The 24,574-nt window shown below is 39.2% G+C and overlaps 1 protein-coding gene across 1 annotated transcript in view; it reads left to right on the top strand.

The window, feature by feature from the left end:
* Positions 1–24,574, top strand: part of PTPRN2 (protein tyrosine phosphatase receptor type N2) — a 1,314,151-nt gene that overhangs the window by 293,501 nt on the left and 996,076 nt on the right. The window contains exons 7-9 of the mRNA XM_004372789.1: positions 17,008–17,247; positions 18,537–18,577; positions 22,979–23,349. Coding sequence (XP_004372846.1) covers positions 17,008–17,247; positions 18,537–18,577; positions 22,979–23,349 — 652 coding nt within the window. The remainder of the gene's footprint in view (positions 1–17,007; positions 17,248–18,536; positions 18,578–22,978; positions 23,350–24,574) is intronic.

The following is a 24,574-nucleotide window of genomic DNA, read 5'->3' as shown; positions in this document are numbered from 1 at the left end:
TTTCCTGTCCCCTCCTGCCTTCTAGTCCTTGTCCCTGGACTGCTGTGCCTCATTAGTCCTGTTTTGTTTTATGAGGCTGTCCAATCCCCGGCTGAACCAGTGAACCTTGGGAGGGGCTTCGCCACTGAGCTAAAAGGGTGTCCGGGGGCCATACTCTCGGGGTTTCTCCAGTCTGTCATGCCAGTAAATATGGTCTTTTTTTGTGAGTTAGAATTCTGTTCTACATCCTTTTCCAGCTCTGTCCAGGACCCTCTATCGTGATCCTGGGCAGAGCAGTCAGTGGTGGTAGCGGGGCACCATCTAGCTGTACTGGACTCAGTCTGGTGGAGGCCATGGTAGCTGTGGCCCATCAGTCCTTTGGACTAATCTTTTCCTTGTATCCTGTTCTCTTCATTCTCCCTTGCTTCCGAAGGGGTGAGACCAGTGGAGTATCTTAGATGGCTGCTCACAGGCTTTTAAGACCCCAGACGCTACTCACCAAGGTGGAATGTAGAACCTTGTCTTTATAAACTGTGTTATGCCAATTGAGCTAGATGTTCCCCGAGATCATGGTCCCCACAGCCCTCTGTCCAGCAATTTAGTCCCTCAGGGAGTTTGGAAGTGTCTGTGGAGCTTCCATGACCTTTCCTTGTGCAAGTTGTGCTGGCTTCCCCAGTAATGTGTACTGTCTTACCCTTTAGCAAAGTTAACCACTTATCTATTTAGTTCCCCCCCACTCCTCCCATCCCTCATAACCAACAAAGGTTGTTTCTTTTTGTGTGTAAACTTTTGCACGAGTTATACAGTAGAGGTCTCATACAATATTTGTCCTTTTGTGATTGACTTATTTCACTCAGCATAATGTCCTTCAGTTTTGTTCCTCTTACTCTCCTGTGCTGAGTTCCTTTTGTTTGTGGAATTTTTTTCATTTCTTTTGTTTTTGTAGGTTTTTTGTTTACTGAGACTTTGTATTTTTCTTCTTTATTTTGATGAGTAGGTTTGTTAACTTTCTTTGTGGTTACCTTGATATTTACTCGTATCTTCCTAGATTTGAACCAGTCTATTGTTACTTGGTATTGCTTGACTTCCTCTCCATTAGAAGGTTCTATATCTACACCGTTTATTCCCTCTTTTATTGTTAGAATGCTGTTGTCATTTACAGATTAACCTCTCTGGTTCCCTTTTGTAATTCTTTTGGTTTTGCATAGTCCTTATGAGTTCATTTCCTAGGTTGGTATCGGGCTAGTACAATCCTGTATCCTTTATTCAGTCTGTGGTCTGATACTGTTTGTTCTCAGATCAAAGGAGTTCCTTTAATAAGTCTTGTAAGTTTGGTTTGGTTTTTACATAGTCGCTTAATTTCTGTTTATCCGGAAATGACCTAATTTCACCATCATATTTGAACGAGAGTTTTGCAGGATATATTATTCTTGGCTGGCAATTTTTTTCTTTCAAGGTTTTATATATGTCATCCCATTGCCTTCTTGCCTGCATGGTTTCTGCTGAATAATCTGAGCTTGGTCTTATTGTTTCTTCTCTGTATGTGACTTTTTGTTTTGCTTGAGCTGCTCTCAGGATTCTTTGTTTGTCTTTGGTTTTGGCGAGTGTGATTATGATATGCCTTGGTGATTTTCTTTTGGGATCTATCCTATATGGGGTTCGTTGAGCTTCTTGGATGGTCAGCCTTTCATCTTTCATGATATTGGGGAAGTTTTCTGTCAGCAATTCTTCAATGATCTTCTCTGTGTCTTCTGTTTTCTCCCCCTGTTCTGGAACTCTGATCACTCGCAGATTTTTGCTTTTGATTGTATCCACATAATTCTCAGGGTTTCTTCATTTTTCTTCATTCTTTTTTCTGATTTTTCCTCAAACAAAGTTGTATCCTAGTGTTAGTCTTCAATTCTGCTAATCCTGTCTTCCACCATTTCAAATCTGTTCCTCAGCCCTTCTATGACACTGTCCATTTCTGAAATCTTGTTGTTTATCTTTTGGATTTCTAATTGTTGTTTTTGTATAATTTCTAGTTGTGAATTTATTTTGGCATTTTGTTCCTGCATTATTTTCCTGAATTCTTCCATTTTTTGTCTGTATTTTCCATTTTTTGGTCTGCCTTTCCCATGAATTTTTCTATTTTTTCCTCATTTTTATCTGCTTTTTTGCTTCAACTCTTGGATAATTCTGAGTATTAGAGATTTGAATTCCCTGACAGGTAGTTCTAGTGCCTTTTCTTCTACTGGAAAGTCATCTGGTGTCTAATTTTGGTTGCCTGCTGGAACCATCCTGTCCTGTTTTTGTAAATGCTTTGATATTGTCTCCTGTCTTCGGGGCATTCAGTAGTTATTTTTCTCATTTATTGATTGTAGATTTGTTTGTTTGTTTTTTAATTATTTGGCTGTGTCTGAGCAGGCAGGCTGTGTGTTCTTCGTTGTTTGCTCATCTGTGGGCACAATACTTTTCACCTCCTTCTCCAATTGGCAGGGTCACTCAGATATGGTACGGCAGAGTAGCTCTAGCTGAAGAGGAGTTACTGGGATGGGTTGTTTGTGGCACTTACTACAGCCACCAGGGCAGGTCGGTAATCAGTGCAGAGCAGGTTCTGGTAGGCTGTGCCTGTGCTGCTTGGTGGTGTGATGTTAAGTGCATGGTGCGGGCAGGCAGGATGGATGGGGGAGATTGTGATGTGTGGAGCTAAGATGGGTATGAAAGAGAGAAGAGAGGAACAGGAGCCAAAAACATACAAACAAACAAAAAAGAGTGCTAGGGGAGCTTGTCATTGGAGTGGAGAGATGAGAGACTATGAAATGGACAAAAACAGAAAGGGGAAGAAGAAGAAGAAAAAGAAAAGAAAAGAATGAATAAATAAAAATTAGAAAGAAAAAGAACAGCAAAGCTCCCAAGGATCCCACCAGTGAGGCTACAAGGTTTGGGGAAGTTGTTCCCAGGTGTTGAAGTACAGCCTGCCGAGGAGGTGTAGAGGTATTCAGTGCCAGGTATCCAGGGGACAGGAAGAGAAAGAAGGTATAGAGAGACGAGAAACGGTTGTTCTGTCTCCTGCTGGAAGCTCTGTGAAGCTGCTTTCTCATGACCCCTATTTGCTGGTCTCTGATAGGAGTCCAAGATGGCAGATCTGTGCTGCATTAAGTGATAGGGGACCTCTCCATGTATGTCTCCTCACTCTCTGTTCTCTGTCAGTTTCTTATTCCATTTGGTGCTTGGCTGAGTTCTTTATCTCTTCATTTGATGTTTAGGATTTCGTGATTGCTGTTTTCTCTGTTTGGCTTAGTTTTTTGGATCTTTGCTGTGGAGAGACAGCATGGTGCTTCTGCCTAGAGCGCCACGTTGCTGGAAGTCTAAGAGTTGTGTTCTTTGTGTGGTTGTGTGTGGTCTTTGTTATGACATGACGTATATTAGAATTAGGTTTCATTCTTACTCTGATGATAGAGAAGGCTTGTTGCGGTCATAATATTCTGAGATGGACTTGGTAAACATGACTTACTGTGGAATTTTTTCTTACTGAAAATACTTTTGAAGAGTTGATGCTCAACTTTTATATTGGTTTGATGAGGTAAGTGACCACTGTTTTGTAAAGAGCAGAATGTATAAACACACCTTTCTATTGTCTTGTACACTACTTGTAAATAGCTGTGACATCCTTTTACTATTAGAAACACAGACTCCATGCCTCTTTCCCTTGAAATAACACAAGAAACTCCAGCAGACTCTCAGAACGTATCCTTGGATGGAAATAGATTGACTTCGGTATCATTTTGATGATGTAAAGTGAAGTGCAGGATACATTTTCCAATCTCCTCTTTCTTTTTTCTTTCTTTTGACATTTTACTGTCATCCTTTCTTCTACAAATACTGTAGCCATTCCAAATTGAATAGCTCCAAAACACAAACACACCATTTTTATAAACAACCTTCAAACTAAACCTGTTGCCATCGAATCAATTCTGACTCATAGCGACCCTATAGGACAGAGTAGAACTGCCCTGTAGAGCTTCCAAGGAGCACTTGGTGGATTCAAACTGCCGACCTTTCGGTTAGCAGCTGTAGCTCTTAACTGCTATGCCACCAGGGTTTACATAAACAACCTTAGAGGCCTTAAAAAAAAAAAAATCATCTCTTGGAAGCATCTATTGGCTGTCGGGTGAAACATGATTTGTTTTCACTGGAAATCCTAAATATGAGAATACACTGAAACTTCTTTATTGAGAACCCTACAGAATTTTTACTGGTTCACCATTCATCAAAATATTACAACCACCATTTCAACTCCTCTAGGAGACATGAGGGAGCCCTGGTGATGCAGTGGTTAAAAGCTCAGCTGCTAACCAAAAGGTCGGCAGTTTGAATCCACCAGCTGCTCCTTGGTAACCCTATGGGTCAGTTCTACTCTGTCCTGTAGGGTCGCTCAGGGTCGGAATCAACTCAATGGCAACAGTTTTGGTTTTTTGATTTAAGGAGATACGAGCGCCCTGGTGGGTGGTGCAAGTGGTTAAGCACTCGGTTACTAACTGAGGGGACATGAGGGCCTTGCAGAAAAATGTGTGATGAAACTTTACTCCAAATTTCCTCACCAAAAGCACCACTTCAGTTTTTCTGAAACTACAGGCATTCTGCCTAAGCAGCTCTCACTACATCCCAGTGGGTCAGTGGCTGTGGGGATTCTCAGTTAAGATCTGTGCCCCGTGGAAACTACAGTTACTACACTGGGCTGCAGACCTCTCTGTAGTCTGGGAGTTCTGGAAGTTTAGCAGCAACGTGGTCTGTGAGATACTGTGGAGTCTGCTTATTCCTGGGCTAGTGTTTAGAGAACTTGTTTTCTTTTCTTTGTTTCTTGTTTCTCCTATTTCGCCAGAGCAAAAGGAATCTGTTGATTTTGAGAGTTTATTACTCTGTGACACTTGGTGACACCAGAGCAGGTCCCTACCGTTGGTTATGAGCACACTTGAAATGGTCTTTGGGTCCGTGAAAGCAAGTGCTGCAAGAGAAGCAAACCATTCCATCCTATCATCTTTCCTGGGGCCTTCCTGCCCTAGCTCGCCTACAGAAGTAAAATGGTTAAGCAACAGAAACTGCTGTTGAATTTGTTGATGTTCTACAGAAAATACATTATTTTTTCTTAGAAATGTACATATATTACCCACTTTTATCTGCCTTCTTCTCTCAGATAGGTCAAGTTCAAATACAGAGAGGTCTGGCAGCCAGCATAGGGGGGCAGCAAGGTCATGTCCTTGGATGAGACGTAGCACAATCTTCCACGCTGGGCAGCTGTAAGAGCACACTCCTCATCTTGCAAACACAGACGAGGGGTGACTTTGGGAAACAGTAGTACCCAGTGGGAAGGGGTTTCTGTCTTCAGGTTCCATTTTAGTGGTTATTCTGGACTTTTCTGACCATAGTCTTTAGGAGGGTGCATTGCCTAGCCTCTGGGGCTGTTGCAGTGATAGACGCCTGAAGAAGGCAGGTCAGTGGAGTTTGCCAAGTTTGCCTAATGGATGCTGAGACCCTGTTAGAACTCAGTCCCTGATATGGTTCTTTCCTCTCCCTCCCACCCCTTACTTATTTCCATTTCTGAGACTGAGTGATTCTGTGCTCTAGGCACGGAACGTGGAGAAGTGGCCTAGTGAGATATGACTTTACTGAGCTAATAAACACACCAGAAACGAAAAGCTTTTTTTTTCTTTTTTTTGGTCAGAGTAGAATGAAATGAAAAGGTTATATTTTTGCTTGTTATTCAGTTAATCAGTTACAGAGTTTGAGAAACTTCCTTCTGATTTTGGAAACAGCAACAAACAATACGTGTTTTCAAAACAGCAACAGTGACTATAACATGGGAGCACCTTTAATTCCAGAGTACGTCTTTTATCTTTTCATAAAACAACATGTTCCTTATGTCAACCTGGAAAGAGCAGGCGTAGGGATATTGTTGACATGACATTGTTCAAACCTTCAGCCTCTTGTCACTTTTGGAAAGAAACAACTGTTCCACATCAGCCATGATTTCTGTGCTGTTAAGCATGTTTTTATTTATAAGAAAGGGAAAATATTTTTCCAAGTTAACTGCTGGGAGTTATGTTTTAAGGCAAACATTTAGTCAGTGAACATTCAGTGAGGGCTGCTCTGTGCAAGATGGAATGGTTTGCTTCTCTTGCAGCACTTGCTTTCACGGACCCAGAGATCATTTCAAATGTGCTCATAGCCAATGGTAGGGACCTGTTGTAGGCTCTGGGAATGCAGAGATGAAAGACAGGCCCTTCCCTCAAGGGGCTCACAGTCTAGTGAAAGAGACAAAGAAGGCGGCAGTTGCAATGTAGTGGTCTCTGTTCCCTTGTGTTGTAAAGTCTGCGTGGTAAAAAAGAACATGTCACCACTCATGACAGATATTTCCAGGCTTTTAATGTTGGCTCGGCAAAGGACTCAGCTATTTCCTGTACAAGAACATATAGGTTCCAGGTGACAGCTCCAATGCTTATCATATAGATTAACTATGCTATGCCACACACTTACCATACATAATTATTTTAAACGACTTCGTTTGACTCCTATCATACTAAACTCCATGTAATGCTGTATTTCAAAAACAACTCTAATACAGAATCTAAGAATTTTAAATCCAGAAGGGATCTTAATTAATCATCAACAAGAAGTCTTTAATAAAGAATAATGGAATACATCTTTTCAAATAGTAAGATCACAGAAATATTGTAGGGACTCTTCCTTTGCAAGAGAGAGGATTGGGAGAAGGCACATGGTACAAAATGTTCAGAAATGGAAACAAATATTTTTGAATGTTTCTGTATAATGGCAGTGTAGCAAAATCCCCCTGAAGAATAGGTAAAAGTGACTACTAGTTTTTTTTTTTTTCTTTTTTTCACTCAAAGAACTGACAGTAGGCTCTAACTGCTTATCTCTGAAAAATCAGTGTGGTCTAGATAGCACAAAACACTGTTCTGTCATGCTTTTTTTGTGAATAAAGATCTTATTGATCAGATAATATTCTCCTGCTGCTCCAAAGCGAAATCAGAGATGTAGTCATCACTATGGAGAGGATGTACAGTAGCAGAATGAACTGGGGCTGTTCCAGGATGCAGTGTGATCATCTTCATAGTCACATTTATAGAGTATGGATTTTCTATTAGATTGGTAGTGAAATTGGTAAAGCTGTTTTGGAAGATTCTGGTTAATTGTGCTCAGTGTTCTCCTAGTTACTGTTGGCGTATCAGCATGAGATGGACTTTGAAGTTTTTCCAGAGACCATATTCTTTTTGTCTGCCGTATACTAACCACGAAGAGCTTACCTGCATGATACTTTTGGAGGTTTTAATGTTCACAGCTTTCTCTTGCCTATTGGTGGGGAAAAAGAGGGAGAAAAGCTATCATGAATCAAGTATGAAACACTAATTTAGCTCATAAAGAAGAAAACTTAAGAAAAAAACATAAAAGCCTCCATTTCTTAATTTGTAAAAGCAGAAAATAATTCCCAGTCCACCTAGTTTAGAGGATTGCTATGAGACCTAGGTAAGGTCCATGGAGATATCTTATAACTGCAGATCTCTATGTCAGTGTTCTTATGACAGGTAGAGATATTTTGATGATAATTATCTTAAATGAATATTAGGATCAAGAGATTTTGACATTAGATACATAAGAAAGTCAGATTTTCTTTCAAAGTTGAGAAGTGGGATCTCATCACACTTATTTAGAACATGTACTTTTACTATTATTATTAGGGTGAAATTTTGTAATAGTGATATGCAGAGACTTTAAGTGTAAAAACTGATGATTTTGTTAGTTCAGTTCTTAGGAATAAGGCTGCTATACATATTCCTACAATTCTTTGTGGACATAGGTTTTCATTTCTCTAGACTAAATACCTAAGATCACCATTGCTAAGTAATGTGGTAGATATATTGACCTTTATAAGTCTTCCTATCCATGAGCATGGTATTTTTCTCCGTTTATGTAGGTCCCTTTTGGTTTCTTGCAATAGTGTTTTGTAGTTTTCTTTGTATAGGTCTTTTATGTCCCTGGTTAAAATTATTCCTAAATATTTTATCTTTTTAGGGGCTATTATAAATGATACTATGTTCCTGATTTCCTTTTTGAAGTTCTCTTTTTTAGTGTATAGGAATCCAATTGATTTTTGTATGTTGCTCTTGTATCTTGCTACTCTGCTGAAGTTTTCCATTAGTTCCAATAGTCGTGAAATCTTTGGGGTGCTCTATGTATAGGATGGTGTCATCTGCGATAGGAATAGTTTTACTTCTTCCTTTCCAAGTTGGAAGCCCTTTCTTTTTCCTTGCCTTATTGTTCTAGCTAGGACTTCCAGCACAGTGTTAAACAGGAGTGGGGATAAGTGGCGTCCTTGTCTTTTTCCCATTCTCAGGGGAAATGCTTTCAGCCTCTCTCCTTTGAGAATGATATTGGCTCTTTGTTTTGTATAGATGTCCTTTATTATGTTGAAGAATTTCCCTTCTATTCCTATTTTATTGAAGGTTTTTATCAGGAAGGAGTGTTGGACACTATCAAATGCCTTGTCTGTGTCAATTGAGATGATCATGTGATTCTTTTTCTTTTGCTCTATTTATGTGATGGATTATGCTAATTTATTTTCTAATGTTGGACCATCCATACATACTTGTTATGAATCCCACTTGGTCATGGCATGAGTGTATTATTATTATTATTTGATGCTGAATTCTATTGGCCAGAATTTTCTTGAGAATTTTTACATCTATATTCATGAGAGATATTGGTCTGCCTTTTTTTTTTTTTTTTCTTTTGTGGTTGCTTTGCCTGCCTTTGGTATCAGGGTTATGCTGGCTTCATAGAATGAATTCAGTAGTAGTCTATTCTTTTCTATGCTCTGAAATAGTTTGAGTGGTACTGGTGTGAGTTCTTCTCTGAATGTTTGGTAGAATTCTCTGGTGAACCAGTTCAGGCCAGGACTTTTTTGTGGGGTGGGGTGGGGTCGTTTTTTAAATTATCTCTTCAATCTCTTCTCGTTATGGGTCTGTTCAGATTTTATATCTTAGTTTGTGTGAGTTTAGGTAGTTATTGTGTTTCTAGAAATTTGTCCATTTCCTCCAGGTTCTCAAATTTGTTGGAGTGCAATTTTTCATAGCATTCTGATTTGACCTTTTTATTTCTGTTGTGTCTGTTATAATGCCCCCATTTAATTTCTTATTTGGGTTATTTGCTTCCTCTCCTGTTTTTCTTTTGTCACTTTGGCCAGTGGTTTGTCAATTTTGTTGTTCTTTTCAAAGAACTAACTTTTGGTCTTGTTGATGTCTTTCTATTGTTTTTCTGTTCTTTATTTCATTTATTTCTGCTCTATATTATTTCCCTTATTCTGGTGGTTGTGGGCTTCTTTTGCTGTTCTATTATTATGTGTTTGAGTGTATGGCTAACATTTTGATATTGGCCCATTCTTCATTTTTGATGTGTGCATTTATTGCTACAAATTGAACTCTGAGCATTGCCTGTGCTGTGTCCAAAGGTTTTGATACGAACTGTTTTAATTCTCATTCGATTCTAGGAATTTCTTTTATTCCCTCTTTGATTTCTTCTATTACTCATTTGTTTTTAAGCAAGATGTTATTCAGTTTCCATGAATTTGATTTTTTTTCCCTTGATCTTCCTGTTCATTATTTCTACTTTTATGCTGTTGTGATCAGAGAGCATGCTCTGTATTATTTCAGTGTTTTGGATTTTATTGAGGCTTGCTTTATGGCCTAAAATGTGGTCTATTCTGGAGAATGTTCCATGTGCATTGGAAAAGAATGCTTACAGTACTGCTATTGGGTGGAGTGTTCTATATATGTCTATGAGGTCAAGTTGGTTGATTTTGGCTTTTAGAGCTTCTGTATCTTTGTTGAGTTTCTTTCTAGATGTTCTGTCCTTTATTGAGAGTGGTGTGTTGAAGTCTTCTACTATTATTGTGGAACTATCAATGTCTCTTTTCAGTGCTGTGAGAGTTTGTATTTTGGAACCCTGTGATTAAGTGCATAGATTTTTATTAAGGTTATGTCTTCTTGGTGGATTGTCCCTTTAATCATTATATAATGACGATTCTTATCTTTTATGGTTGATTTTGCCTTGAAGCCTATTTTATCTGAGATTAATATTGGCATGCATGCTCTTTTGTGGTTTGTCTTTGCTTGATATATTTTTTTCCATCCTTTGATTTTTAATGTTTTATGACTTTGTGTGTAAGGTGTGTCTCTTGTAGACAGCATATTGATGGATTGTGCTTTTCTATCCATTCTGCTACTTTCTGCCTCTTTACAGGTGCATTTAAGCCATTAATATTCAGTGTGCACATCAATAGGTAAAAGTTTATTGATGTCATATTGTTGTGCTTTTTGTTTTGTTTCGTTTTTGTGGTGCTGTTGTTTTCTTCCTTTCCTGTGCTGAGTTCCTTTAGTTTGTGAATTTTCCTTTCTTTTCTTTCATTATTATAGATTTTGTGTTTATTGAGTCTTTAAGTTTTTCTTCTTTTTTGTTCTGATGAATAAGTTTGTTAACTTTCTTTGTGGTTACCTTGAAATTTACTCTTATCTTCCTAAGTTTGAACCAGTCTTTTATTACTTGATGTCACCTTGACTTCCTCTCCATTTGAAAGTTTCATTCTTACACCGTGTCTTAGTCATCCAGTGCTGCTACAACAGAAATACCACAAGTGGATGGCTTTAACAAAGAGAAAGTTATTTCTTCACGGTAAAGTAGGCTAAAAGTCCAAGTTCAGGGCATCAGCTCCAGGGGAAGGCTTTCTCTCTCTGTCAGCCTTTTTGTCTATGTTCCCCCAGACTAGGAGCTTCTCTGCACAGGGACCCTAGTCCAGAGGACGCGCTCTGCTCCCAGCACTGCTTTCTTGATGGTATGAGGTCCTCCTTTCTCTCCTTGCTTCCCTTTCCTTCTATCTCTTGTAAGGTAAAAGGTGGTGCAGGCCACACCCTAGGGAAACTCCCTTTACATTGGATCAGGGATGTGACCTGGTAAGGGCGGTGTTACGATCCCACCCTAATCCTCTTTAACATAAAATTACAGTCACAAAATGGAGGCCAACCACACAGTTCTAGGAATCATGGCCAGCCAAATTGATACACACATTTTTGGGGGGACACAATTCAATCCATGACACACTGTTTATTGCCTCTTTTGTTTTTTGTTTTTTTTTTTTGACATTGTTGTGATTTACACATTGACATCTCTGTTTCCCTGTTTTAAGTCTATTAATTTTGTTTTATTATTGAGAGTTCTTTACCTAGGTTGGTATCTGGCTGATGCTGTCTTATGTCCTAGACTCTATTTGTTGTCTGATGTTGTTGGTTCTCTAACTGAAGGACTCCCTTTAATATTTTTTGTAAGTTTGGTTTGGTTTTTATGAATTCCTTTTATTTCTGTTTATCTGAAAGTGTCCTAATTTCCCCCATAGTATTTGTGAGATAGTTTTGCAGGATATATTTTCTAGTTTGGCAGTTTTTTTCTTTCAAAGTTTTGTATATGTCATCCTATTGCCTTCCTGCCAGAATAGTTTCTGCTGAGTAATCAGAGCTTAGTCTTATTGTTTTCCCTTTGTAAGTGACTTTTCATTTTTCTCATGCTGCAGTGATAAAGGATTTTTTCTTTGTCTTTGGTTTTGGCAAGTGTGATTATGATATGTCTTGATGACTTTCTTTTGGGATCTGTCCTATCCTATATGGAGCTCATTGAGCTTCGTGGATGGTCAGCCTTTCATCTTTCATGATATTTGGGAGGATTTCTGCCAGCAAATCTTCAACGATCTTCCCTATGTTGTCTATTTTCTCCATCTGTTCTGGAACTCTATTTCATGTGCTAATGTTTGCTCTTGATTGTGTTCCACATAATTCTCAGGTTTTCTTAATTTGTCTTCATTCTTTTCTCTGATTTTTCGTCAAACAAAGTGGTGTCCTTGGAATTGTCTTCAATCTCACTTTTTCTGTCTTCCATTGTTTCAGATTTACTCCTGAAACTTTCTATTGAGTTGTACATTTCTGAAATTTTCTTCTTTATCTTTTGGATTTCTAGTTGCTGTTTCTGTATGATTTCTAATTGTTTATTTAATTTGATGTTTTGTTCTTGTATTATTTCCCTGAATTTTTCTATTCTTTTGTCTGTGTTTTCCTTGATTTTGACTATGTTTTTGTTGGTTTTGTATGCATTTTCCATGATTTTGTCTATTTTTTCCTTGGTTTTGTCATGGCGAGGGGCCAATCATGCTTTGCTGCTTGCTTGTCTGTGGGCATGATAGGTCTCACCATCTTATCTGGGTGTGCAGGGCAGCAGCAGGCAAGGCAAGCCCACTTCAGTACATGCCTGTTTGTCGAGGAGGCTGAGGGCAGACTTGGCGGGCACTGCCTGCCTACTGATGGTGGTCCAGTGGTGTGGGAGCATTCACAGCCCCTTGCTAGATGGGCAGGGTGTTGATCAGAGAGTGGCATTGGATTGCTTCCCACCATTCAGCAGCTGGTCAAGTGGTGGGGGGCAGTGCAGGCCCTGTGCAGTCGTGGACCTGAGCACTGGGGGCTCTCTAGTTCTGTGGCACAGTGGGGGCCAGTGGGAAGGGGGGGTGGTGCTGTATGGGGCTAGGTGGGAGGGAGGATGAAAAGAAAAGAGAGATAGAAAGAAAAATAGGCAGCATGGCAAAAGCTGATGTGTGGGGGCAGGGTGGACCCAAGGGCTGGTAGGAAGGCAGGGAGGTGGCATATGGGGCTAGGTGGGAGGGAGACTGAAAGAGGAAAAAAATAGTGTAGTTGGGGCTGGCGAGTGGGGGTGGGGTGGACCCAGGAGTCAGTGGGCAGGGAGGAGAGGTGGCATATGGGGCTAGGTTGGAGGGAGAAAGAAAAGAAATGGCTGCTGTGGTGGATCTGGGACAGCAGCAGGCAAGTGGTTGTGTACCTGTGGTGGTGTGGGCGGTGGCTGCTGGGAAGGGGAGAGAGGTGGTGTATGGGGTTAGGTGGGAGGGAGACAGAAAAGAAGGAAAAGAAAGAAAAAAATGGTGGTATGGTGGGGGTAGGTAGATGGAGGCAGAGTGGACCTGGGGTGGCAGTGGGCTGGTGACTCTCTAGCCATGGCAGCATGGCAGGGGCCTGCAGGAAGGTAGGAGAGGTGGCATATGGAACTAGGTGGGAAGGAGAAAGAAAGAGAAAAAAATATGGTGCAACAGTAGAGGCCAGCAAGTGGGTGTGGGGTGGAGCCAGGGGCCGTGGGGAGGGGAGGTGGTATATGGGACTATGTGGGAGGGAGAAAGAAAACAATGAAATAAAAGAAATGGTGCTGTGGGAGCTGGCCAGAATGGGTGGAGCTGGCGTATCCAGCTGGGTGAGAGGGAGAAAGAAAAGGAAGAAAGAAAGAAAAAAATTAAAGCCGTGTGGTGGGAGGGAGCAAGGTGGACCCCCATAGGGGGCTCATATTGTGGACCCTGGCAGTGGGGTCTGCTGGGATAGGGGCTTCTTGCTTCTATTCACCAGAAGGATGTGGGGTGGGAAAGCATGTTTCTCTGGTTACCGGCTGCTCTGTCTCCTGTTGGGAGCTCCATGAAGTTGCCTTCCTGTACTCCTTATCCAGGCTCGTTGCTGGCTGTGTTTCAAGATGGTGATGCTGTGCTGCATTAGTTGGCAGGGGACCTCCATTCCATATCTCTCATTCTTTGTTTTCTGTCAGTTTCTTCTTCTATTTGTTGTGTGATCTAATTCTTTATTCCTCCATTTGTTGCTCCGGTTTCCAGAACTGATGTTGGTATCTGTTTTGCTTAGTTTTTTTGGCTCTTTGCTGCAGGGGGACTGCATGGTGCATCTTTCTAGGGCACCATGTTAGCTCTGCCTCTGTCTATTGCTTTTTTATTGTATGCTGGCCATTGTAAATGGTACTTTGCAGGGAATTTAGATTATGTCATCTTCCTTTAAAGGGTGTTGAATTTTTTATTTGTTTGTATTTAATTTCTGGCAGACAGTTACCTTACTGAAGGAGCCTTTTGATCCTATCAGCCTGAGTTTTATATTTTGTTAGATTTGGTCTATTTTGGTGGCCCTTCCTCTTAAAACACAGCTTCTATGGGTTTCAACTAAATGCTAGAAGTGCTCAGCAAGGTTTCTCCTCGGTGGCTGGAGAAGAACTTTAGTCTTTTCCAACACTACATGCCCTCTGGGATCTTTTTTCAGCTTTCATTCCAGTAACAGCAATTCTCTGTTAAGCCTCAAGTAGTCTCACCCTGTATAGGGCAGCCATGTGTTGGCCAAGGATCCATAGTGAACCTATACACAGATTTCTGTGGCATTCCTTGACATAGCTCTCCATTCTACTGTACTTTGTCTTTCAAATTACAGTCACTTCACCAGCCCCAACTCTGATCAGTGCCTCCTCAGTTCAGTGAGATTATCATGCTCCCCTTCCTGGCACTGTGGTTGAGATGCCCCAGGCGTAAAACCAGGGCAAATTTAGAGTTTCCTCAATGATCATACGCTGCTCTGATGGTGTTTCAATATCTGAAAACAGTTGCTATATATATTTTGTCCATTTTAATAGTTGTATGTCATGGGAGGACAAGTCTGTTCCAGTTACTTCATTATGGTCAGGAGCAAAATTATGTTCTTTAAAAGATTTATGTTCTTAAATTCATTGATGAAACTATAACAACTATAAATAAAAGATAAACTGATGTTTCATGAAAACAGGGTATGGGAACTTCCTTTTTTCTACCATTCCCCCATTTCTTCCACCTTTACCTCTAAGATCCCTTCTAGACTACCAACCCCAAGACTTAACATCACTCATTGTCTTTGCTACTTTCTCAATACTCCCAGTTACTTGGGAGAAATGCCAAAAATAATGTACCCAGTGAGACAGACTCTCACCTGCCATGGGAAAATATTTCTATTGTATTTTCTCTGATTATAAAAGTAATATATTTTCATTGTAAAATGAATAAATGAACAAACAAAAATCATACATAAAGAGAGTGACATTGGTTTTATTGGGTTTATATTTGAATATAATATATTCAAATTATATATAAATTGGTTTATATTAGGTTTATGTTTGAATTTGCTAGATTTCTGTTTGAAATGTGGCTAGAGATCCCTCAGTCCTTTAGACCCCCAAACCAAACTTTTATCAACAATGTGGTCCTAGTCTTTGCCTAGGGAGGGAGTGGCATTGGAAGGACTGGGAAGGGTTTGTGGTGAAGTAGAGAAGGAATGGACAGGTGTCTAAAGGACAAAGATGAAGAGGATGAAGACTTTCCCACAATGTATATAGCATTTAACAGCATACATAGCTTATATTTTAAGAATCTCTTTGAAAAAGGGACTCTTCTTACCCCTTGTTTGATATTTTTATGTCCTGTGTGCTTTGCATTGTTCACAGCTGGAAACTTCCTTGTAAAAGCCTAAAAAACTGAAGCTTGCTGCAGGGACTGAAGATAGATGGAAGTTGTGAGGGAAGTGGTCATCTGCTGTGGACCCAGTTCCCCATCCCCAGTGCCTCTTCCTGCCTCTGCATTCCTGTGGCCCCTTATGGAAGGGCTATCACACTGCCTTTGAGGTGGTAGAGTCCCCACTCTCAGTGCTGGCACTGAAGCACAGACTGTTACACTTCTGAAGTCCCTTTGTCCCTGAATAAATGTAATTTCTGTCATCCCTGTAGTAGCTACATTTAAGGTGAAGATTTGATGAGCTGGCTTTGTAACCAAACCTATGTTCAACACTCTTTCAAAGAGGAAATACCTTCTCAGTTTCACTTTGACTTACAAATAAACTCTTGGACAAAACACACGTATAGATTGAGGCTAGTTATATTGTATATAGGAGAATTTATCGGTCACGATGACCAAAGAGTATAGGAGGCTTTCATCTACTAGCTATAGGCAATAACAACAACAAATTGAGGGAAAAGTGATGACTATCAGCTTTGGTAGGTTATTACATGCCATTCATGGTCTGCCCAGCACTATGCCACTCTTTTAGATACATTATCTCTCTTTTTCCTAAGTGAGATGGAAATAGCTTATCATTTCCTTATAACTGAAAGACTATAACACAATTATTCAATTGTTCTCATATCCTGGTTAAATAATTCCAGTTATTTTATCAGAGATTGTCTTAGTTACCTAGTGCTGCCATTACAAAAACAACCACAAGTAAGAGGCTTTAAAGACCAGGAATTTGTCGTCTCACAGTTTTGGAGGCTAGAAGTCTAAATCAGCTCTAGGGAGGGCCCTCCCTTGTCAGTAGCCTCAGGAGTTCCTTGGTGTTTCTTGCATCTGTCTTCCTACTATGTGCGAGTTTCTATGTCTGCTTTGCTCTTTTGATAAGATACTAGTTAGACATGTTTATTACTCTGCTATCACCTCATTAACATAACAAAATAAAAATGCCAAAACCTGTTGCTGTCGAGTCAACTCTGACTCATGGTGAGCCCATATGTTACAGAGCAGAACTGCTCTATAAGGTTTTCTTGGCTGTAATCTTTACAGAAACAGTTCACCAGGCCTTTCTTCTGTGAAGTTTCTGGGGGGTTCGAACTGCCAACCTTTAGGTTAACAGCAAATTGCTAACTGCTTGCACCACCCAGAATCCTAACATAACAGCAACAACAAAAACAAACCTACTTCCAAACAGGGTCATATTTACAGACATAGGGGTTAAGACTTAAATGCATATTTTGGCAGACACAATCCAATCCATAACAAAGGTATCCCTTTCTGTCCTCTTAATCAGACTAATGAGTTTGTCCATAGTTCTCTGTGGGTTTTCTACTTCTTTGTTAACTTTTTAAAGATACTGAACTATGGTAATGGCGTGAGTTTTATGTGTGATTTAAATTCAACAAATACAAGTATTTACTGAGCACCCACACTAGGTTCGACACTGATGGGAAAGTTGCCTCTAAATATTTGGGTACACCTGATATATTTCCTTGCAATCAGGCCTGCCATCACTTCTTTCGGATATTTCAATGCGTAATTTATTTGTGTTTATTTTTATGTGTGCCCTTTAGAAGCATTTATTCAGAATCTCCTGAAGGACCTGAGAAAGCACCAGGTCAGAGTGGACGACCTGAGTCTCCTGGAGCTCGATGAGATGGCCAGTGTGACTGCTGATGCCATGCAAGGTGGAGATACACAAGAGGATCAGGAAAGTACCGGACAAGAGGTCGAAGGAAAACCAAGAGAACAGGCAGACAGCTCAGAAGCAGCACTTTATGAAAATGACAAGAAGGCTGAGGATAGTTTACAAGGTGAAACTTCTAGCTTCTTGGATCATTTACATTTGTAGTAGACATTTAGGGGGAAGAGATGAGGCCTCAGAGCTGTTGAGAGATCTGCAGGCCTACCAAAGCCTTAATGCATCCTTTCTGCTGGGGAGATGGGGATTTGTATTAATGATTTTTATGTGTTTGAACTTTGCCTCTAAAAGCTTTCTTAACAGGCTAAGCCTGCCAGAGCAATTATGTTGAAAGGCAAATTGCTCTCCGTAAGGAGGTGTGCTAATTCCTCTCTGCTGAGGTTCAAATATAGAAAAAGAATAGTAGTGAGAGAAAGTGTTTTTGTTTGGATAATGAGAGTGAATATTGTCAAATATTTGAATAATACAGTGAAAAGTGTTCATTCAAATGTCTGCTTGAAGCCCACATCCACCCTCCGAGGCTGCTCCTGGGGGGAAGCAGAGACCACACCTCAGAGGCAGCCAATTCTTTGAAAATTGACCTTCCTTATTTCCTAATTACTTTTCAGATTATTTGGAGCTACATTAAAGAATCCAAAAAAAGTACTTGCACATAGTAGGCATGCAAAAGACATGTGCCAAAAACACAAATGCAGATTTGTCCCTGTTTTCTCTATGGGTTGGGACAAAGGCTTGCTTGGAGGTTGGAAGCATTACTTGACTGATGAATATAATGTAGGAAAATATACTGAAACGCCACGTAACAATGTTTTATGCTAACTAGTCAATCAGCAATTAAAAATAATTAATACCTAACCTGTGGACTAGGAAGGATATGAAAGTCTCTGGAATGTGGCTGCTATCCCCGAGGAGCTCTTGTCCTGGCTTGAGGAGTATACAATGAGTTCTGTGCCATTGGGCATTGTATGTATGATATTTATTTGGAGAGAAATGACCACCACTGAAATAACCTGAGTCGATGAAATCTGAAGCCATCTTAACTGTTAAGTGGTTTGGGCTAGATGCTTCAGTTTAGTTTTTTGTAACTACTAACTGCTGCTAGGTACAATGGATTTTTCTAGCTGCAAGCTACCACTAAATATAATACATAAAGCCATAGAACTGAGTAATGTAATTTATAATTGACTTCATGTCTATCGCTTACCTATTTCATGAAGTTTATGGAACACTATTATTTATGCTATAAACAGAATAGGTTTACTTTATAGTAGAAATTAGACCAAAATCATTATGCTTAATCTTCTGTAAAGAAGGATTGTATGTGGTTATCTTTTTACATGCTGTGACACCTTGTAATGACATTCTTGACAAAGATTTTGCTCATGCTCATGTCTTTTACAGATACCAGAGTACAAGAAGATGATGATAAAATTTATGAAGAGGTAAGATAGAATGCTGCTAAATGTTTAAATTAAACCTAGAGTGGTGTCAGTATTTTTTTTTTGCAATGGTTTAGGAACTTTTATGAAATACAAAGTTTGCTTTGTTTTTTTCCTGCAAAGCATGGAAAAAAACCCTCATAGTTTCCAAACAGAGAAAAAGTATAAACTGTACTTACTAAACTGTGTGTATTCATGTGCATAATAATATTTATTTTCAGATTATAAAACTAATATTTACCCATTGTAGAAATTTGAAAAGCATGTTTTTTACAAAGAAGAATATTAATATTTCTTAGAATTTCCACAACCAGAGATATCAAATGATAACATTATATGTCCAATTTTTATACTTAATATCACATTGTATACACCGATCTTCAAGTTTTATTTAATACAGGGATGTTTACTGGTTCTAGATAATTTAGACTTGGCTCTGACCAATTTGGTAACCTCTAGCTGCATGTGGATATTTAATCTAAATTTTAATTAATTTAAATTGAATTAAAATTTTAGTCCCTTTGTTGTGCTAACCATAATTCAAGTGCTCATTAGTCACATGTGGCTAATGACTAACATATTGGATAGTACAGATTATAGGACATTTCCATTATTGCAATTTGGTTTTAGAAAGAAATTTGAAAAAGGACTTAATTACAGATAATACCCTTTCACTGAACAGTTTATTAGTTTTTCCTATTTAAGAACCTTAGGTCATTAATAGAAGTCTTAAAGATGCAGAAAATCAATTTGCAACAAGAAATGACAATATTTTTGTGTTTTTATGAAGCTCTATTTGTGAAATGGAAAAAATAATTTCTAGTTAGTAATTCTTTTATCATACTATCTTAGTGGATTTATGGTTCAATGCATGTTAGCAAGTACTAGAAGAAAACATGAATGATTATTACTTTAAATATCCATCAAAACATGTGGGATAGACTTCTGGGAAGACGGCAGCATGAGCAGGTCTAATATCCTGACCCTCCCACATGAACACCAAGAGAAGCAACTATAAATCTGTCATCTCAACCTATAGGAACTCTGAAAAAGTAGGTGGAAGATTATAGCAACTAACCACAAAATGAAACAAGAAAAAGATGATTTTAAACAGTAGGAAAACTTATTTATCTACTGCTACCACCTTTCACCCTCCTAGCACAGCAGCCAGGTGGCTACAGTGGAGGTGGACCATGGCTTTCATGTTCACAAAGAAGAATCCCTGATCTCTGTCTCTGGAGGGATTAGAGCGGATTTTGATGACAGACTGTTCTGATCTGGTGTGTCTCTTTTAATCTGTCTGGGAGCTGCCTGAAGAACTGAACCCTAGCTTTGTCTGAATCGGAACTCTTACAAGGTGGGGGAGGGAGCAGTGAGCAAAAACTGTGACCACCTGAGAGTTTTTTGCATAAATTAGCAATTTTGAAAGCACTGTGTATGTGGGTGAATTGAGAAGGCCATACACATGCTCAGAGCTAACACATTGAAATATTCTAATGCCCCAGTTTCAACAAAAAGTCACAAGACATACAAAGAAATTGGAAATGATCGCCCATTCAGAATAACAAGATGAGGGCAGAGAAATTGTCTGTATGAGAACCTAGATACTGAGAAGATTAGAAGAGTTTTTTTTTTTTTAGGTACTGAACATGCTCAGAGGATTGAAAGAAAATTTGGACAAAGAAATAAAGGAAATCAGGAAAACTATGTTGTTGTTAGGTGCCATCACGTTGGTTTCGACTCATAGTGATCCCGTGTAAAACATAACAAAACACTGCCCAGTTCTGTGTACCATCTTCACAATTTTTGCTATGTCGAGCCCATTGTTGCAGCCACTGTGTCAATCCATCTCGTTGAAGGTCTTCCTCTTTTTTGCTGACTCTCTACTTTACCAAGCATGATGTCCTTCTCCAGGGACTGGTCCCTCCTGATAATATGTCCAAAGTACTTAAGAGGAAGTCTCGCCATCCTCCCTTCTAATGAGCATTCTGGCTGTCCTTCTTCCAAGACAAATTTGTTCATTCTTCTGGCAGTCCATGGTATATTCAATATTCTTCACCAACACCATGATTCAAAGGCAGCAATTCTTCTTCGGTCTTCCTTATTCATGGTCCAGCTTTCACATATATATGAGGCACTTGAAAATACCATGGCTTGGGTCAGGCCCACCTTAGTCCTCAAAGTGACATCTTTGCTTTTTAACACTTTAAAGAAGTCTTTAGCAGCAAATTTGCCCAATGCAGTACGTCGTTTGATTTCTTGACTGCTGCTTCCATGAGTGTTGACTGTGGATCCAAGTAAAATGAAATCTTTGACAACTTCAATCTTTTCTCCATTTATCATGATGTTGCTTATTGGGCTAGTTATGAAAATTTTTGTTTTATGTTGAGGTGTAATCCATACTGAAGGCTGTAGTCTTTGATCTTCATTAGTAAGTGCTTTATAGTCCTCCCTGCTTTCTGCAACAAGGTTGTATCATGTGCATATTGCAGACTGTTAATGAGTCTTCCTCTAGTCCTGATGCCACTTTCTTCTTCATATAGTCCAGCTTCTTGGATTATTTGCTCAGCGTACAGATTGAATAAGTTTGCTGAAAGGATATATCCCTCGTGCACATTATAAAAATGGCAGAAGTAATTCCTTTCTTATAGGTAATTACCTTAAATGTAAGTAGATTAAACTCTTCAGTCAAAAGACAGAGAGTTGCAGAATGGATTGAAAAAGAAAATGTGATCCATCTGTGTGCTCTCTCCAAGAGACACATCTTAGGCCCAAAGACATAAATAGGTTGAAAGTGAATGGATGGAAAAAAAAGTCCATGCAAATAATACCAAAAGAGAGTTGGTGTGGTATATTGATATCAGATAAAATACACTTTGAGTCAAAATCTGTTATAAATGACAAAGAAGGATATTATATAATGATAAAAGTGCTGATTCATCAAGAAGATGTAACAATTATGAATATATATATATGCACCTAACATCAGAGCCCAAAATATATGAAGCAAACACTGACAAAATTGAAGGGAGTAATGAAAATTCTACAATAATAGTTGGAGACATCAATACACCACTTTCTATAATGGACAGAACATCTAGAAAGTAGATAAAAAAGGAAGTAGAGGATTTGAACACTCTAAACCAACTAGACCTAACAGACATGTATAGAATACGCCACCCGACAAAACACATTCTTCTCCAGTAAACATGGATCATTCTCCAGGATAGACCATATTCTAGGTCACAAAAGAAGTCTTGCAAAGCATCTTCTCTGGCCACAGTGGAATGAAACTAGAAATTAATAACAGAAGGAAAATTAAAAGATACACAAATATGTGGAAATTAAACAACACACTATTAAACCACCATGAGTTGAGGAATAAATCAAGAGAGAAATCAGAAATATATGCAAGTCAAATGAAAATGAAAGGACAGCATAGTAACACTTATGGAATGTAGTGTAGGCAGTGCTGGGGTGGGGGGACTTTATAGGGGTAAACACACTATAAAAGAAGAAAGACCTCGAATCAGTAACCTAAATTTACAACTTGAGAAACTAGAAAAAGAAGAGCAAACTAACGCCAAAGCTACCAGAAGAAAGGAAATAACAAAGACCGAGCAGAAATAAATAGAAAAAAGAGAGAAAAAACAATGAAACCAGAAATTGAGTTTTTTTTTTTTTTTTTAAACGATCAATTAAGTGGTTCTGAGGAGACTGTTTTCTAGGAAACGGGTATTGGGATGGGGTATGAGCATTCCAAGACTTGACCAAATAGTCCCTATATATTGTGAGACAGCAATTATGCATCCCTGTGATGTTTTCACAAGTGGGTTAACATTCTTTGTGCTTTCTGCAAAATGGGAGGATGACAGTTCCTAACTCATAGGGTTATTCTGAGGATTCAGTGAGTTAATACAGACAGAGTATTTAGTACAGTGCCTTTGTGTATTGGAAAAGTTCAATTATTACTATTTTTGTTGTTTATCATTGTTTCTAGAAGGATGCAGTCTCAGAATCAATTTTTCAAAATATAGAAGCAAGGAACCTGTATTTACTTTACAAAATCAGATTCTTTAGGAAGACATTTGTGTGTGTACGTGTGTGTGTGTGTGTGTGTAGAAACAGAGACACAGGGAAATAGAGCAGGAGAGAGAGAGAATGAACTCTTTAAGTGATACTGATAACATAATACCTGCATCTTCCATTTTGCTGAATATTTCTCATCTAGATATACTTCTAAATATTAACTATAAACGTTTTGCCTTCATCAACTGTTTTCAGTTTAAGTTGCCTATTATTGTACCATATGGATGATTTTTATCATAAATATTCTTTAGATTCATTCATGTCAACAAACCTGTCTCATAGGCATCATCATATGTGACTTTTTCTTTCTACTAGGTCAAACGCTTAAATGTCAAACTTGGGGACCTCTTGAAGGAGCACAAGCCCCAACACTTGCCTGAAGCTCTTCCTCTTTACAAGTCCTTTAAAACGGATATCAAGAAATCAGAGGACCCTGAGTCTTCAGAAGAGAACATTGGGGTTGAAAATGTCAAGAGTCAGACTTACTCCAAAGAGCTATTTGATAAGAAACCAAATTCTGAGCCCAGAGTGGATGGGCTTGGGGATGATCAAAACTGGATTCCAGGGGCTTTGAAGCAAGATGAAAGCCTTCAAGCAGGATCTCAACAGCACCCAGGCACAGGCCTGCAATTAGAAGTCAAATCTTCTGATGACGAGGAATACGGCTACATTGTGACAGAAAAAGAGTAAGTGGAAAGCTCTGTTTTTCCTTTTTTCTTTTGGCACACTGACATCCTGACAGGCTGGAAGGGACACCTCATTGAAGTGAGGAGAGATTTTTTTGTTTAAATGTCTTTAATTGAAAAAAAAAAAAAGAGTCCCTGGGTGGCATTTAACACTCTGAGCTGCTAACCAAAAGATTGATAGTTCGAGTCCATCCAGAGGTGCCTCGGAAGAAAGACCTGGTGGTCTACTTCTGAAAAGTCATCCATTGAACACCCTATGAAGCACATTGCTACTCTGACACATGGGGTCGCCATGAGTCAGAGTTGACTCCATGAGAGTAGCTGATTGGTAGTCGAAAAAAAATGAGCGGAGGAGTCTGTATTGTCTTTAGTGTGGGAGGGTCCCTAGGAGCTCAGCCACACCCCTTTACCTAGTGCTTCTAAACTTGAAACGTGGGCTTGACAGTAATTCTCTGAAGCACGTTAAAAAAAACAAAAACTCCTCCGTGTGTTCTTTGTTGCTGTTCTGTTCTCACTTCTAGGTAGATATTCTCTGCTGGCCAGGATCAGGATCGTGGGGGTTTTAAAGTAGCTGCCATCTTTATGTGGGATGGGAGAAAGGCAAATGGCTATTGCAGCAAGGATGTAAATAAGCCAGTCATGGGCACAGGGGGCTGTCCTGAGGACATTGCTGGCTGGCTGCCTCCTGCACGTGGACATGAAAGGAAGCGTTTCCCAGCTCCTGAGGATGGACTTTGGGTCTGGTATTTAGTGCTCCAGTAACCTGTGCTATATGTTGTTTTCATGGCTTGTTCAAACACCAAAACCTTTATATATTTCACATCAGAGAAGTCCAAATATCAGGATATGAGTCATCCTTTTGCAGGGGAAAAGAAGATTCACAGCAACAAAGTATTCATTCCTCATTCTCCTTTTGATTGAATGTAACAAGGGTAAGGATTCAGACACCATGTACCCAGGAAGTCAGCCACATTTTTACAAGTCACCACACTAATGAGTTGACATTTGATGCTATGCTTTATTTAAAAAAAATAATAGTTGTGTTTTCTTCAAGTAATAGAAGCAGTGTTTCAAAGGGAAAAGTATGTCTGTCTGGCGTGTGTGTGTGTGTATTTTGTTTTTTTGGGTTATAACATACATTTATTAAGGTATTTCTTCATTAGTTAAGAAATTGATCATATTTTCATGATTATTAAGCAGTGGAGGAAAAATCTGAGTTAAAGTC

Source organism: Trichechus manatus, unplaced genomic scaffold, assembly GCF_000243295.1.
Source record: "Trichechus manatus latirostris isolate Lorelei unplaced genomic scaffold, TriManLat1.0 scaffold00020, whole genome shotgun sequence".
Lineage (NCBI taxonomy): Eukaryota > Metazoa > Chordata > Mammalia > Sirenia > Trichechidae > Trichechus > Trichechus manatus.
This window is presented reverse-complemented; position numbering and strand designations above follow the sequence as displayed.